Here is a 17,668-nt window from a genome sequence, read left to right as displayed (position 1 = left end):
CTGAGCAGATAGTATAGCCCTATAAACATCAGAATGCATCCTGATACTTCCATTAGCAGTCACATCATCAATAAACACCAGTGAGCCAGTTCCACTGGCAGCCAAATCTCTGTTTCATCTGTCCAGGGAAGCTTGTTCCAGAATTGGCCAGGCTATTTTAGATGTTTTTTTTTTTTTTTTTTTTTTTTTTTTTTTTTTTTGCAGTCTAATTTGGCCTTTCTGTTCTCGAGTGACACCAGTGGTTTGCACCTTGCTGTATACCCCCTGTATTTATTTTTTTGCAAACATCTCTTGACTGTAGATTTGGACAATGATACACTTACCTCCTCGAGAGTGTTTTTGATTTCCCTAGATGTTGTGAATGAGTTTTTCTTCACCAGGGAAACAATTCTTTGGTCATCCACTTTAAATGTCTTCTGTGGTCCTCCAGGCCATTTGGTGTTGCTGAACTTATCAGTGCATTCCTTCTTTTTCAGGATATACCACATGGTTGATTTGGCGACTCCTAAAGTTGTTGCTATCTGTCTGATAGATTTTTTTTTCTTTTTGAGCCTAATGATGGCCTCCTTCATCTGCATCGACACTCTTTGGATCACATGTTGAGGGTTATGATAAACAGCGACCAAATGCAAGTGCAAACACTTGGAATGAATTCCATATTTTCATAATTTGTGGAATAACAAGAGAAAAGGCCACACCTGGCCATGAAACTGCTTTTTAGTCAAGTGCCCAATTACTTTTGAGCCTCTGAAAATGGGATGACAATGTATAAATTGGCTGTAATTCCTAAAAGGTTAATGCAATATTTTTGTTCAAACCCTTAAATTAAAGCTGAAAGTCTGCACTTAAATGATGTCTTGATTACTTCATTTCAAATCCACAGTGGTGGTGTACAAGGGCAAAATTATGAATATTGTGTCACTGTCCAAATACTTATGGACCTAACTGTCGTTACAATTCAAGCACCAAAGTTTTAAACACTTTGCAATTATAAACTATACATATATAGTTGAATCACTGCTGCCAAGGTCAGAATGGGTGAAATTACAAGGCTATGTAAGTATATAACCAACTGTGCATATCCTGTCCACTTGTGACCCCCAGTGCTGTTATTTGATAGATGCAAACAGCAGATAGAGCAGATAAGCAGTGACTTTACTTGTCCCCTCTAACAGCAGAACACGGGACAAACTGTTATACAAATGAACAAGAGACCACAAGGGGTTATTCTTTTGATATAGCACTTTTAACTTTATTTGTAAAGAAAATGTATATGCAGTGAAATCTTCCCTTCTCAGTTTTGATTATGAAAAGAACATCAAGGCATGACAAACAACACTCTGCCAGATGATAGATAATCCAATACTACTTTCACAAAATTGTACAGTTTGAACAGACTGAACACAAAAAGATTTGCTTCGGGTAACGGCTCAACCGTGCTTGTCTGGTGGAACAACACTGAGCATAAAGCTGAACTCTTCAGATAAACATTTGCTTACTTTTAAGGCATCAAAGTTATTAAACGACATTTTACATGTCATACAAACTTGCACCGGGTTTAGGTACCGTGTGTGATAACACAAAGCAACACACTGAGTCCCAATGAAAAAGGCATCTTTGGAAATGTTGCAGTTGCTCCCTTTTGCCATTTGTGTATGTATTTGCGTGTGTGTGTGCATGTGTGTGGTGTGCGTGTATGTGTGTGTACTTGCTACATAGTGATGACCGGAATGCATTTTTAATCAACAGAATGAGGACATTTTTATGAAGTGAGGACACTGTGGCCAGTCTTCACAACTACAAAAGCAAACCCTGGCTTATTGGTGCAGGTTAGGCTTAAGGTTACACTTAGGTTTAAGTTCAAGTTAAGGTGCGGCAGTAGAAGGCTGTAAAAAATGAATGGAAGTCAATATAATGTCATAACAAAGGTTAGAAAGACAAGATTGTATGTGTATATAGTTTGTGTGTGTGTGTGTGTGTGTATAATCAGTGAGTCAATTCAGAGGTAGGGGAGAGGAACTATCCACTCCATTTTGCAACCTGAAATGAATTTATCCAAATACATAATTAATGTGTAATGTTACTGGTGATAAACTGATACATTTCCATCGGCACTTTGACCAATTGTGATTTTGTTTTTCTTTCAGGTGTACCAAATTCTAATAAAATCTATTCTTGGGACTACAGGAAAGATGTGGAAATAGTATTAGTGGGCTGAGACCACTACAGCGACATAGACAATTGTCAAGATCAAGACGGCTAGGCCAATTCCCAGGCCCACGTGGTTCAGTAACCTGGCCATCCTGCTGTTCCGCTCGGCCGCCATCTGGTCCCCAGCATAGTTTGCATCGCGGGTCTGAAAGAGAGACAGAGTGGGAAGAGAGGGCGGGAGGAAGGGAGGCAGGGAAGGAAGGTAAGGTAGGGGAATGGTGGTAAGAGAGAAAGAAAAAAACAATGATGAATGAGGGAAACCAAAGGAGCACGGAAGAATGGAGGGATGGAGAATGGTGGAGAGGGAGTTGAGTATTAGTTCTACGTGTTTTCAGTGCTATTTCCTACACAGAACCAGACACTGCCCGTCTATTTAAAAGCTGATCACTCATTTACACAATGGATTAAGTTCCTAATCCACCATGAAGTGCAACAGAACTCAATTTTAGAGAGTCATTCGTAACATCATCCCAGTAAAGTCACCAGCCAACATGCCGGGTGACTCACTTACCTATCAAAGGCTAATTTTGTTGGAATTTGGCACACAGCGGGTGTTTATTTGGGACCTGCATGCAAGTCATTGCACTAGCAGCTTAGCTTAGTTTAGTATCTTAGCACTAGTTTAGCCACACAAAAGGAACAGAGCCTCAGCTACAATGTCAGATATGTGTTTTACATATTTTAGTGGGCTAAGGCAAGATATGAAGCTTGAGCACTGTTTATTTTTATTTTTATAAGATCCATCCATCCATTTTTCATACCCCTCTATTCCGATCCGTTGATTACATCATCTTTGATTGTTAACTGTCATGTAACAAAGATGGACTCCATTTTCAAAACAGCCATGAATCATTTTCAGTTCAATTCAAATAGGCCTTATTGGCATGAAATACAAACGTATTTATTGCGAAAGGAAACGCAGATTCAAAAGAGAGTGACAACACAAATAAAATAGGAGGAAAAAGTAGTTCTCAAAACAATTAATCGAGCCTTTACATTTTGCGTGTATGTTTGTCAAGGTAACTCTGCAATACTAAGTAACTAATAAGTGGGCTATAATAACATAAGATCATAACTATTTTAACCATTTATAGACCTCTCTCTGCACCTGCCGAATCATTTAACTGTATGATTTCCACTATAAAAATCTATTACTTGCACAAATTATCTTATTAAATTAGGTGACTTTAGTAAGAATTGAATTGACAAATCCTCCAGTAAAGAGGAGATATTTTTGGAAATCTGAGCCCAACTCAGTTAATTAGAGAGTGTATTCCACTTGTCCATCTCATCCATCATGATATTTCCTCCTCATCTAATGATAGTAATGGTTCTGTTGCTATAGTCATATCAGAAAACAATGTGTTGTCATAAAAGGAAGCAAATCTGATACATTAAGACAATAACAAGGAGTGTCTCAAGGCTCATCTCCTGGTCCACTTCTTTTTTCTATTTTATTAATGACCTCCCCTCCATTTGTTCTGGATGTGTGTCCAGCTTTATGCAGATGATACAGTGATATACACATCTAAAACTTTTCATTTACTGTTATAAAAAGTTTGTGTTACAACTCATCTTACCAATAAGATCAATAAGATATAATCTCAATAGATAATTTCATGCTCTGCTTGGAGTATGAGCTCATCATTGTGTATGTCTTTTGTCACATTTGGTATTGCTATATTTGTTTTTTGTAAAATGTTTTGCCTAATTGTGCTCATACCGAATTATTGTTGCTGAAGACTCCTTTGAAAACGAGATGGTGATTCCTAACAAAAAATTTCAACACACAAATATTCAACCAAACAATTTATCTAATGACAAAAAAGTGTTTTGGTTTTTATTGTCTTTGTCCTTGAATTGTGACGTATCAGAATCTATCTGGGGGTAACAAATCCAGTGCCACTTTTCAATGTGACATGCTTAAGTTATTGTGCCATACCATTTATCATTTTGTTCATGTGTTGAAGAGTAAGGCAGGAAGTATCCTTTCTCTAAGGAAATTGCATTGCTAGTGTCAGGAGGGAGTATATTCCTGTCTGATCGCAGAGTCTGGGAATCAATCAGGTAAGTGTTTAATGGATTCACTTTAGAAATGGTGCAGTCTGATGCACTCTGTGAAGTGGCAAGCCAAGGTCCATGCTGCCCAACACACTGTGCTGCAAAGTAATGGGTCTCTGTGGCTGAAGACCCAGCGTATGTTTCATGTTTCAGCCCTTATGTCTCTTGTGACCTTCTCTGCACTGCATTAACACATCATTAAGAGTCCTCACAATCAGAGAGATGGAGTAAGACTGTGTTAAAAAGTATGTTGGAATAAATTCTCTCATTTGGGAACAATCAGTTTACTTCATTATCAAGCCCAATACCCTAAACACCAAACATTTTGACAAGATTATTCATGTGCTGGAACAGGAATGCTAGGAATATTTATCCCTGCTGCATTAACAAATGAGTCAGAGATGCCTTGCAACATTAAAGAGAACAATCTGCTGTTGTCTGAGCCTTTGGCTTTTCGTTCTAGCATGATTTTAAGGCAGGAGGAACGGTTGTGTGCCACAAAGAACATTTAGTCCCGTGAATGCAAACACTGCGATTCAGCACAGCAAAGCAGAACAAACAGGAGGATATGAACACACATTCCTTATTAACCAGCCAGCCAGCAGTCTGGCTTCCAGAGCCACAAGAAAAAGCTACGATGCCTTATTGTTTTCACTATTAAACTCTCTTTGGTATGTGGTAGCGTTCATTTTCTCAACAGATTTTTGGATGAAAAAAAGTTGGGGGTGACCCTTTTTTCCATGACAATGACAACACGATGATGTTAACCAATAGCTTGGCGGAAATGAGAGTAATTTTTCTCATCTAATCTCACTGGCAGGGTTCAGAACATTGCAGATGAGACGGTTCGCCTTGTTAAACTCTCCTGTGATGCACTGACGCTCGAATAACAATCACGACTCAGAAAAGAGCGTGTTGCAGTGTTTATGTACGCACGTTAACACTAACACGCTTGAAATAGTTGATCCTTTGTATTGTTTCGGGTGTAAAATTAATGCAGTGTTAAAAATGATGATGACTTACACAGTATTAGTTAAAAGCAAATGCTACAATAAAAGCAAGGGGACTGACCAGAAGAATCAGCCAAGGAAGCTCAGAAAATGCAACAGTCTTTTTAGAGTGTCATTTAACTAAACTGATTAAAATGACTGTGACTAAAATTATTTGAAGTGTTTCTGATGAAAGCTTGACAGAGGGCAATGTAAAAAAAAATGAATAAAATCTGATTTTTAAAAAAATGTCAAGCAAGAAGTTTAAAGTTTAAAAGTCTAAAATTCAACTCCCTGTCAAAATGAACAGTCAATGTAGGTGAGGTGGAGGAGTGTGCCTTTTAGCCTTGATAAATCTGTTTACAACCAAAGAAAGAAAACACTGATACTTGAAAAGTGTCTGGACAAAAATAAAGCGACATGTGATCTTATTCATGTAATTTTCACTGAATGAAGGTCATGTTATCTCATTTTTCTTGTTTAATTGCCGCTGGGCTGACAGAGGCTCTCTGGTTTGATAAAAAAAAAAAAAAAAAAAAACAAGTTAGATCATGAGATTACACTTATGCAGTTTATTATGATGCTACTCTTGTGTCGTCGGGGGTTGGGGGTCGGGGGTCGGGGGCGAAGGGTCCTTTCACTTGAGAGTCCCCCATTTTAGGTCCTGTCCTCGAGTTAGACAACACAAAGGAGCAGCTCTTTGCCTTTAAGCAGAAACCAGCCGACAGTTCTAATCTAATCAAACTCCCACTCCTTCTCACACACCCCTATTAAAACAGGCTCTGATTCCAGCACTTCCCTGCCTCTGTGTGTACTTGAGTGTGTGTGTCTCTGTGTGTGTGTGTGTGTGTGTGTTCTGCAGATGGCGTGAGAAGGCATTGTCTGCTATGGTAAAGCCGGTCATGATTGCGAGCAGCTGTCTGGCTCACTTTCATGCACGGCTGTGTCCTGCTGCAAAAATGTGGCTCCATTCCTCTTGTCCAATGCACACGGTGTGCTTGTTGCGTCCCGTCCCAACGCCGCTGCTCCTTCAAATGTCACCTTTTAAACGTATCTCAGGTAAATCTGAGTCCTCACTATAGTCCCACATTTTTGCTCACTCCTTCCAAAGAATACATCATAATTTGGGCAAATAAGCTCTTTCATGTTACTGCTGTGTAGCGTTCCATCCTGGACTTTACAGTTTGTTATACTCTAATTTTTTCTAATGCACATTAGCATTTATTATTTTAGCTCTCTATGTGTAAATGGAAAGCAGAATGAATTGGAATATTCTTAATTTAGCAACACCATCAGTTTGCAATTTTTGCGAGAGACTCTGTTGTTCTTTTTCAGAATAAGGAAAAAGATCTCATCTCTTGTTTGTCTCACCATTTCTATCATGTCTCTTCATGTTTATCCGTTTTTATCTCTGTACATCGGCACCACTGTAAATGAGGATCCCTCCTCAACAGTGCTTTTGAGGTGAAACACAGGTTTGATGAGATCTGTGCTGTTAAATGGCTAAGGACATTAAGGAAGGAAGCATCTCTGCGGGGATGGAAATGGCGGAGGTCTGATTGCATAACAGGCTCTTTATTGGATCATCTAGATGACATTGCCTCTGTTTTGCTCCTCTTAAATGACCACTCTGTTGCCATAAAACAAATATCTACCCTATAACGCAATTCATTTGCTATTCAACGAGATTAGACAGCAGGATCCATTTTTGTAAACATGAGCAACTTTTTTCCAAAGCTCAGCCCGGTGATGTCATCAGTAGACACTGTATGGAGCCGCTCTTTGTTCAGGAAATGCCAAACACATGTCCTGAGCTGATATCAGAGTTTGCTATCGGTGGGACCTGATCCTGGCTTTTTTAAGTGATTGGGATTGACTACGAAACACCGAATCAAACGCTGATATAGCTTCCCTCCTGTGCCTAAATTACATGAACTGTTGAAAGGTGTACTACTGCGAATTGTCACTTTCAACTACTATCAGCAGGAAAAACGCTGACATGTCGACCATGTTGAATTATTTCACTCTGCTAACTGAAAGCCAGTGTTGCCAACTCCTGAATAAAGAAAGTTACAATTGGCTGTCCCAAAAGTTGCTAGGTGGTGTCATCATCTAAACTACACACCGGGCCGATCTATATGAACAATGTCATCATTTGTGATTGACAACAATGAAGGTTATACTGCATATACACAATGCACTTCTACACTTTAACACTTCTGCAGCTCTAATGGTGTGAATGAGCAGCTGTTCTCCGGACCGCCGCCATCCCAGTGAGACTGGCCCACAGAAGTGCTGCGGGACTGGGGAAGGACACTCACAGTGATCCCCTCTCAGAAGACTGGACCCTTGTTAGCATGCCAGGGAGGTGAAGTGTGGAGCACGCTGTTATGTGTTATAACATGATGTTGTTGCTAAATTGCATTAGTGTGTGAACACTGAACAGATATTCTCCAAAGGCTCAGAACAAGTTCCTAGATTTGTTGCGAGTCGCTTCTGAAGGATGAAGATGCCAAGGAGGTCTGACAACTTGCTAAATGTACCAAGAGTCACTGAGTTGGCAACACAGCTGGTTGCAGCACCACAGTTACATGCAGTGTTTGCAATACAAGCATTTCTAAAGGTGAGAATAGGGCCTTGTTTAATACAGTGAAATTATTATTTACACTTCTGATAGTGTTCAATAAAGACCATGAAAGGAAAGAGCCATGATGTGGACTGATTGTATAAACCTGATCACAGTCTGTAATGAGCTGCTTAAAAATAACTCTCTGAGCTCGCTGGGGTCCAGAGGGTCAACTGCAGTGGCTTTGCTATCAGCCCCCCCTTCTGTAAGAGACAATGCACGATGCTACTGTCAAACGTCTCCCTGTCTGTACTTTACTCACTGGCTTTGAAATATTTTATTATCGAGTCATTAAAGACTTTTCTCCACAATGTGAGTGGTCTTCACTGTTAAAGTTGCGTTTTAGAATCACATTTGGACAAATGAACGCTGTTTTCTGTGAAAGTGGTATCAGTAGGTGCTACTAGGGTATAGTAAAGCCACTTAACTAAAGTACAGAGCTACAATCAAGCCTCATGAAAATTTGTAATACAGCACTGACCCCTAAATAGAAATTCATCATCGGAGGTCAGCACAAGAGTGACTCACACCAAACAAATCATTCTTCTTGTACAATCGAGTGAGGTTGCATGAACATTTCACTAAGAAGTGAAATGTTACACTTTATTTACCTGTTTACACACATATTCATAAGTAAGGCCTATACACACACATTTCATTGGTCAGTACTTTCCTTCTAAGTTGTTTACCTATCTCTAACACAGGTGATAGATGTGCTACGGGACAGGGGTGTCGTGTGCTACAATCATTATTACTTACTAATTAACGATAAATTACAATTAGTGTTATTTTGTCAACTGTTAAAAACCGTATTATTGTGTTCTGAGGCTGGTGCGCTTCTCATGCCTGATGAAGCTGGACGACTCCGGATCATTGAGGTGAAATAGTTTTATCAAGGTCATCATTTGCCCGCGGGCTACCTCCTACTCAGTACTTTTCCATGCTTTCACACCTATGAAGCAGCGCCGGGGTGCATGGTAAAGAACACCATCAACATCTTCAATTATTTATCAGCCGGGAGACAGGCAGCTGCTTTTTCAACGCAGCTGTTTTTACAACATCATTTCATTGACGGTATCAAAGTCCAAACACAATAAATTGCAGTCATATGTGCAATAAAACATTATGGTTTACAAAAAAAAAAAAAAAAAAACGGATCAGAGGATTGCACACAGCTTCGTCATTCAGTTACAGTAAGTTGTAGAATTCACACACCTTCACTGGTAGTCATCGCCCTGCTGTGACATAAGGTTTCAAGTTTACAACAGGCCACAGTGCACGCTTATTACAAGTTATGAAACACACACACATACACACACACTAACCCTTTGGTGAAAATCTGAATCACTGGCAACGGCACATTCTTTGTCCAACACATTGCAGGACGGCTCTCTCTACGCCCCCACCCACCCCATGGACCCATGGGAAACCCCAATGCCTGCACTGTCTATAATAATGCCATTATTCTTTATGCAGAAGAGGCCGACATTTTGGCTCATGGTGGCTCTTCCTCAGAGCACTGAGCTCTGATTTCTTATTGTTGTATCATATCATGGCCTCTGTATTGTTATACTTATTCCATAACAAGTGTGTTGGCAACAGCCAGTGAACGTCCTTTATCATCAGTGGTGACTGTGTGTGTGTGTGTGTGTGTGTGTGTGTGGGAGAGGGGGGGGTGCCTCTTTCATAACTCTATTACACCTCAACAGTTGAGGCTTTTCCTGTTAATAAGCCTCTCGGTGGCATACTGATTTTCTTTTCCGATACCATGTACCGTATTGATCTGAATATAAGACGATATTTTTTCCATTGAAAATGCCCTGAAAAAACGCCCTCGTCTTATATTGGGGGTCTAAGCAAATACACATGTATTGTACTTGCATATGTTCCATGCTTGAATGTGTACACTTCCCCCGCTCTGGCACGGTTGGAAGGGGTGTGCTCCAGCACGGTACAGGCGTTCATGCACGAGCACATGAACGGTCACGCACGCAGCGCGCGAACGTGGATACAACGTAAATCATGCAACTTTCCTCGTGCCTCCGCAAAATCGTTTAATGCGAAGCGCGATTACCCGGTTGAATGTAGCAGCCAGCTGACATGCCGCTCCGGCTGTCAGTTGGACGCTTTCTGAAGTTACCTCCGAAACTGTCAAGGTAAATAAACATCCCTTAACCCTGGCTCTGAGTGCAATGTGAGACGGTGGCGGTCTCTGAAAGAAGAGCTAAAAAAAAAAAAAAAAAAAAATGCCCACAGCCTGAGAAGGGCTTTTCGTGGTCCAAAAACTGGTCGATTCAACGAGACTGACAGGAGGGTGTGCGATTTTGTGAATGAGAAACGTAGTGAAGGACTGCGTGTTACGAGGGCTGTGATGCAGCAGAAAGCACTTGAAGTTGCCACAGAGCTCAACATACCCTGCACTGAGTTTAAAGCTAGCATGGGCTGGTGTTGCAGAATGCAGTGGCGGATTTAAGAAATTTGGGACCCAAGGCAAAGGCAGGCATGGGGCCCTCTGAGATGAGAGGACAACACACAAAACAGGGGCCCCGAGACACACATAATACGATAAGCATTCTGCTGGCATTTTAGCAAAAGTATTTTAATCAAAAACATAATTAATGTGCGCAAATAAGTAATAACTGTATTAACCATAAGTGTATGAGGAGTTTTATGGGGCCCTCAGGAACTTGGGGCCCTAGGCCACCGCCTAGTTTTGCCTAATGGTAAGTCCGCTCCTGGCAGAATGTCCATATAAAAAGTATTTTTCCAAAAAAGGGTCTTGAAAAAGAGGGGTCGTCTTAAAATCAGGGTCGTCTTTTATTCGGGTCAATACGGTAATACCAGTGCTAGTATCCTGATGCAGATAGCCATACTTTTTATTATCTGTGTATATGTATAAAATAGGGGGAGGTGGCACTGGTTATGGCGACACAAAGCCGCAGCAATGAGTGAGAGTGTGTGCGGTCTGGCTGTTTTTTATCTGTGATCGTTTCCTTGCATAATGACCAGCCTATAATGAATCATCCTATCTAGACATTAACATGTCCAAGACTAAGGAAATGATTGTGGATTTCAAAAAGAACCCCACGGCTTTTTCACCAGTTGTGATCAGTGGTCAGACAGCAGAGTGTGTACATGAGTATAATACCTGGGTACTGTCATTGACGATAATCTGTCTTTTGATCAGCACATCGATTCTGTTGGCAACAAACCAAACCAGCGTTCGTACTTCTTGCGTAAGCTTCGCCTTTTTAACGCTGATTGTACTTTTATGAGGATGTTCTACTCATGTTTTATTGAATCTGTTTTAACTTCCTTCATGCCTTCATCAGCTGGTTTGGACTTCTTAATATTAAAAACCAAAACAGAGCATCGTTAAAGTGTGTCATAAGGTGGTGGGTACCACTTTAAATGACCTCCCTCAGCTCTACAAGGCGAGAGTTTTAAACAACAACAATCCTTGCTGAGCCATCTCACCCTCTGGCTGTGGAATTTGAGTTGCTCCCGTCTGGCCGCAGATACAGATTGCCTTGGTGCAGGACAAACAGACTTAAGAAATCTTTTGTTGCTGCCATCAACGTCCTCAATGAGTGACCAGTGTGTTTTGTCTACCATTTGTGGAAGTGTTTTTTTTTTTTCTCTGTTTATTGTATTTTAGATGTGATTGCTGCTGGCTGTACCCCAATTTGCCCCTCAGGGATAATAAAATTGACCTTGACCTTGAAATTAAGAACTCTTTGTGATTTCAGCAGTTACAATGTGTATGATCACTTCTCAATTGTTGCAACAATTGTTGAGCAGTTGTTGATCATGTTATAAAAATTGCATTATATTACCATTATTTCCATGACACTGCATGAAAGAGTGCAGACAGTAGTTTGCACCCAAGTGAGAGTGTAATATGTGTTGTAGCTGAACTGTTGAAGATGACCATATAAGGATTCATTTCCTGTTAGAATAGAATAGATAACTGCTGACATGTGAACACGTTCCTCAGTGAGAGGTCGCTGCCCAGTGTGGCAAGCTCAACTGGGAGTTTTCTGTCTCCTTTTGCAGTAGGTGTTATCAGTAGTTGCTGGAACAGATCACTTCCAGCGTTTACTGATTTAAGATGTTAAGAGGAATGAGGAAGTACATTCAGTTGTGGCATGAAACAGGTTTTCCGTGGTGATTCAAACAGGATTTGAATCACCACGACCGTTAGCAGTCCTTGATCAAAAAGTCATAACTTTGCACAAAAAAATATTAGGCTCATTCTCAAAAGGAAATGTCGGTATTGGACGTACAGATTCACCCAACCCCACAAGACACAGCTTTCTATCTAGGTCTGCTACTACAAGACTGACGGACCTTTCCAGCAAGTGAATAATGCATCTAAAATATTGATCTGTGTTCATGCAGACCGATACTCTGGGAACTTGTCTTGATTTGAGAGCGTTCCCATGTGTGTTCAGATCGTTGCATTTCTGTCACAGCCAACATCGACACAGATTTACAGCACACAATAAAGCTTACTCTTGCTGGAACTGAATAAGTGTGTGTTGAAGAGGACAAAGGCTATACAGTGTCTGGAGACCTATATTACTGAAAGTGCTTCCATAATGAACTCCATGCTTGTCAGAGTCTGCCATGGTGAGGACGTTGTGTAACAAAGCAGGGGGGGATCGTGTGGGAGAAGCCAATTCTGAATTTCCAAAGCAACCAGGGAGTAAACATGAAGGGTTTTTCAAAATAGAAAGCATGTATCTAAGTTTATGAACACAGCAGCAATTCAGTTATTGTGCTTCAAGTCTTACATTTGAAGAAATACAGAGGAATTCTGTGAACATGGAATAGCTCACTATTTTTTTTTTAATCTAATGAGTCAACAAATCTCAGTGAAGAATTACAGTAAAATAACATAAGAGTATTTGTAAAGTATATTTGGAGAGTATTTGGAAGAGCTTGGTGGGAGAGTCAGTTCAAGTGGATAGTGAGCGAGAAGCCCCTTTAAGTGCTTCTTCAGAATGAGCTGCCTGTGTGGCACTTCAGCTCCTCATGATGCTCTCTGATACCGGCATAGTTTTCCTTTCCTGCATCTGTCTCTCTGCCTAGCTGGCCGCCTGTCTGCCTGCATGCCTGTCTCCCTACATCTTTGTCTGTTTTTTTTTTTTTTTTTTTTTTTTTTTTTTGTGTGTGTGTGTGTGTTCATTTGTAAAGGAGGGAAAGAGAGAGTGGGAGAGTTAGAGAGTGGGAGTAATATTTGTGAGAAAATCCCAGCGAGCAGAACTGAATACAGCTGATGAGAGAGGGGACGGGACACATTTCAAAACCATGGGCATGGCTTTCAGGGAGGGAGGGAGGGAGGGAGAGAGAGAGAGAGAGAGAGAGAGAGAGAGAGAAAATTGTATCTGTGAAGCACCTGTGAACTGAAGTGAACTGAGAGAGTCACAAGTTCATCTGGTGATGATACTTGATATGATATATGATATGATCACTGTCACATGAACCTGCAGCCCTGGACCATTCCTTTCCTGAACAAACCTGAATAAAAACGGCATTGCAGGTGTTGCATCAAGCTGACTAGTTGTTAATGCGCTAATTTTACCTGAGGCATCTTCTAAATTTGTCGTTATATTTGTCATTATACTGTTCATGCCTCTGCATCTTTTGTCATTCATTCTGGTGGGGAAAAAATAGCGATTCAGCTGTTTGGGGTTTTTTTGTTGTGTTTTTTGACAATTTTATATCAGTATGCTGAACCCAAATCTATACTTTGTCGTTTTGACCTTTTCAAACTCTCTGGTGTGGCATCGTGGCATTCACCGATATCATCACAAGACTTTACGGAGCTGCCCTGGCCTGTCAGCTGAGAAAAAGAAAGTAAATCTGTGCACTGATGCTATCACATTCATAATCCGTGCCCAAGCATCTGCCTTCCAAACCTGAAGACGCAGTTTACCAATCTGCGGCTGTGGATTATGAATCTGAGCGCGGGTTATACTATGCCAGGAAACTTTAAAATAGGGCTGGGCGATAAAACGATGACGAAACGTCATCGCGATAAAAAGTGAGTCGATAACGATGATAAACTATGGTCATTTTTACTCGATATGCTGTGTCATACAGCAGAAGGGTGACAGACGCCTGTCAGTCAGCGGCATGGGTAATACGCGTCACAGTGCACGGCCATTTTTCACTGCTAGGTTAATTGGTGCGGAGGTGAGTGTGTCAAGGTGAGGAGGGCAAAAGAGCGTGCTGTGGACGGAACGAAAAGAGGGGAAAATGAGTGAAAGTGACCAGCAAAGCGGTGATGAAGGAGAACTCGTGTTATCATCAAAAACGGAAGAAAATGTGGATAAAAAAGGACACACAACGTCAATAATTTGGAAGTGGTTTGGCTACTTGAAAAGTGACGACGCACAGACAAAGCCGGCCTGCAAAATATGTCGTCGGCTGGTGCCAACCAGGACTGGGAACACAACAAACCTTTTTCATCACTTGAAAGAGTGGCATCCCAGCGACTACACCGAGAGCATGAGAATCCGGGCAAAACAAGCAGTAAGTCCAACAAGTGTTGCTCAACGCCCCAGCACTTCTGCTTCAGTGGGCAGTGTTAGTGGGGCACCGAGATTTCTACCTCCAACATTTTGAGATTTAAAACCAGTCCACTGTACAAAATTATTTTTATTCACTTTTATTTTATTTTACAGTTGAGTATTTAAATGTCTCAGGGCCTTATTTGTGACCTGTTTGTTTACTTTTTTGTTTTGGGTTTTTTGTTTGCATGTTTACAGTGTTGTTCTTTACATTATACTATATAATTTTATGTTAATAAACTATATCCTAAGTTCAACTAGTACATCTTTTGGTTTCTTCAGGTGACAGACATTATCAGGATACTTTTCAAACTGGCATCATTATTGAATTATATATCGTGATAAATATCGATATCGATCAATATGGGGAAAATTATCGTGATAATATTTTTTGCCATATCGCCCAGCCCTACTTTAAAACATGACATTTCAATGTGTCCTTGGTTTGCAGAAATGTAAAACATTTTTTCCTGGCAACTGGACCGACATGAGAGCCGTCTTTTCTTTTGCTGGTTGGTCTTTTTCTTTGCAGCTGCAGTAAATGTTAAAAAGTTCAGCTTATTTGACTGACACGCTCATGATACCTCTCTTAAGATTCATGATTCAGCCGTTTTCCGTAGTCCAGTGTTTAAGAACACAAAAAAGTATTGCGCAATAATTGCACTAATTTTCAGAACTGAAATACAAATCAGCAGCCAAGTACTGTGTATTGTATGGCAGGCTCTGTGGGGGTCTCTGCCGTTTCCCATCGGTAATTCATTCCACATGTAAGTATCATTCTGTCCCTGCCTGCCTGTGTTTCTGTTTGTGCATGTGGGTATGCCATCAGCCCATATGTGCTGGAACATTCCATGACACCTCGACCACCCACTACCCCCCAACCAGCACCCCGGCCCTCGAGCTGCGAGCCCGTCCCAGCCAGGCCTTCACCTCTGTCATCAGCGGACGGCGAGTCCAGCACGGCTAACACGAGGAGTGCATTCCATTGCAGCGGGCACCTCAGTGCACAGATACATGCACATACAACGGACACAGACTCTGTGATCACCAGTTTTTTATTGTAAATTTCCATGTCTCATGTGCACTTGGCTGCTGGTGTTGATGCAGGCTGAACGGGCGGAGCCTCGGCTTGTTTCAGAGACATCTGCCTCCATAAAATGAGCTCTGTGTGACTTCTACTTCAAAGGTCTGCTAGGTGGCTGTTTAAAAACCCCCATTTGGGATTTATTATACGTGAGTCTGGGTAGAGGGGGTCACAAGCCCATGTTTCCCCATAAAAATAAAGAAGTATCTTCATCAGCCTGTGTGCCTGGGTGAGACTAGACATATTTAAAAAGACCAGAAGTCACAGAAATTTGCAGCTAAGATGCATCAGCGTAAAAATGTGTTTGATAAATTCTTTTTTAAAAAAATTATATATATATATATATATATATATATATATTTTTTTTTTTTTTAAATTGAGAAAAGGCATTATTTCAGAGTTAAAGACTTCCACTTTCACTGCTTTACAAGCACACCTTTCCCATTTTTCTATATGCATGAGCTTATAAAACTTTTTTTCAGTTTCTTTACTTCTTCTCCTATCCAGTATTATAAGTATTTTCAACTTACACAGTGTTGCGTGCTTCTACTCCAATTTAACAGCCAATACATTTACATTTGTCCAAACAAAAATTCTTATAACACAGACCTATATACACTGAAACTGAGGGAGCTTACGATTCTATTGATCAGCTCGTAATTAAGGGAGAATAATTATTTTCCTACAAGGCATATGGCTCTCTGACAGTAAACAATACATAAGCACTGGTGGGTGTTGTGTTCCATAATGTGAAAGGCAGTTCTACAGCAGAGAGTGACTCGCTGAGGAAAACTGGGCTGTAATAACCTTGTTGAGCCACTTCTCATGAAGCAAATCACAAACAACATCAGTGCGACAACAAGGAAGCATGGAAATCTGATTGTCCATTTTTAGCGCCCATCCATCAGTTCCATTTGGTCTCATTAGCAGTGCAATGCTGTAGGCACATAATAGTCTGCCTGTAATGTTGAAAGAGAGCCACAGATAAGCCGGTGTTTTGCCGGGAACAGAATTTCAGTTCACTGATCCAGGAAGTGAGTTGTTTATTCATGGTTTAAAAGGCATTACCAATTTGAACAACAGTCACACCTACTTCTGGAAAATGGCACAAAACCCAACAAATTATGGTACTTAAAAAAAAAAAAAATGTAGTTTGTAATTTAAGCGTTTTCTCGACAAAATAACAAAACTCTTACAGATTTTACAGGCCTAAACAGCTTAACGGCATTCTGGATATAAACTCTTCAAATAACTTTCATTTGTGTGCGACAGTGTATCGCCATAAGCACTTGTATTTCACAGATGTGAACCAACGCGAGCAAAAAAAAAACATCAACTAAAACCGTAAGATGGGCAACCACGGCCGCATGACACGAGACCCAGTTATTTACAGGAAGTTCATTCACTTTTTTTTTTGTGAGCGCTCAGCTGAGGAAGCTTGGAGGCTTGGGCGGCAGAGGCTGTGTCGTCTGTTTAATGCCGCTGTCAGAGAAAGGAGTGACGGGCTGGTGCACGAGACAGAGCGCGCTGAGGTCTTGACAAAGCATCATTTGTCTGCACACTGCAGTGCAGCTGCGGTTCACATTCCAACTTTCAGAGTTTCACTTCAGCTCCCATGTCCAAACAGGATGCAACTCTCTTTGACATTATCACTTTTAAACCAGAAACTGGGTTTTCTGGGCTGATGCTGCTAATATTGCCATTTGGGTGTAACAAACTTCTGTGCCCCCTCCATCCACTATTGACAGAGCCGTGTGTGAAAGTGGATCTATTTGGCTAAATGGACGCACAAGTCATATCATTTAGTTTATTATTTGGTTTGCCTGTAGGTAGGTATAGATGTATTCACTTATAGATGACAGAATTGACGGCTGATTCTGCAGGAGTGTTTACTGTCTTGAGCTGTTGTTGACCGGGGAGTGCTGCCAGCTGAGCCAAGCCAAACAAACACTTGTTATAAACAGACTTAAATACAGTTCAGATTGGAAAAACTCTTGTAAACATCGGGGAAGAGGGCTACCGAGTCAGAGTCGCAGCAGTTCATGCTCGAGTCCTTTTTCCTTCAGTATGTGCTGCCTTTTTCTGCATTTTTGGCAAAGATGTGACATATCTGTGATAG

At 40.9% G+C, this 17,668-nt stretch overlaps 1 protein-coding gene across 1 annotated transcript in view; it reads right to left on the bottom strand.

The window, feature by feature from the left end:
* Positions 1-1,224: 1,224 nt before the first annotated feature.
* LOC115374047 (proline-rich transmembrane protein 1) overlaps positions 1,225-17,668 on the bottom strand; it is a 39,639-nt gene continuing 23,195 nt past the window's right edge. The window contains exon 3 of the mRNA XM_030072760.1: positions 1,225-2,356. Within this exon, the coding sequence (XP_029928620.1) occupies positions 2,207-2,356 (150 nt within the window). The 3' untranslated portion in view covers positions 1,225-2,206. The remainder of the gene's footprint in view (positions 2,357-17,668) is intronic.

The sequence above is a fragment of the Myripristis murdjan genome, chromosome 16 (assembly GCF_902150065.1).
Source record: "Myripristis murdjan chromosome 16, fMyrMur1.1, whole genome shotgun sequence".
Classification (NCBI taxonomy): Eukaryota; Metazoa; Chordata; class Actinopteri; order Holocentriformes; family Holocentridae; genus Myripristis; species Myripristis murdjan.
This window is presented reverse-complemented; position numbering and strand designations above follow the sequence as displayed.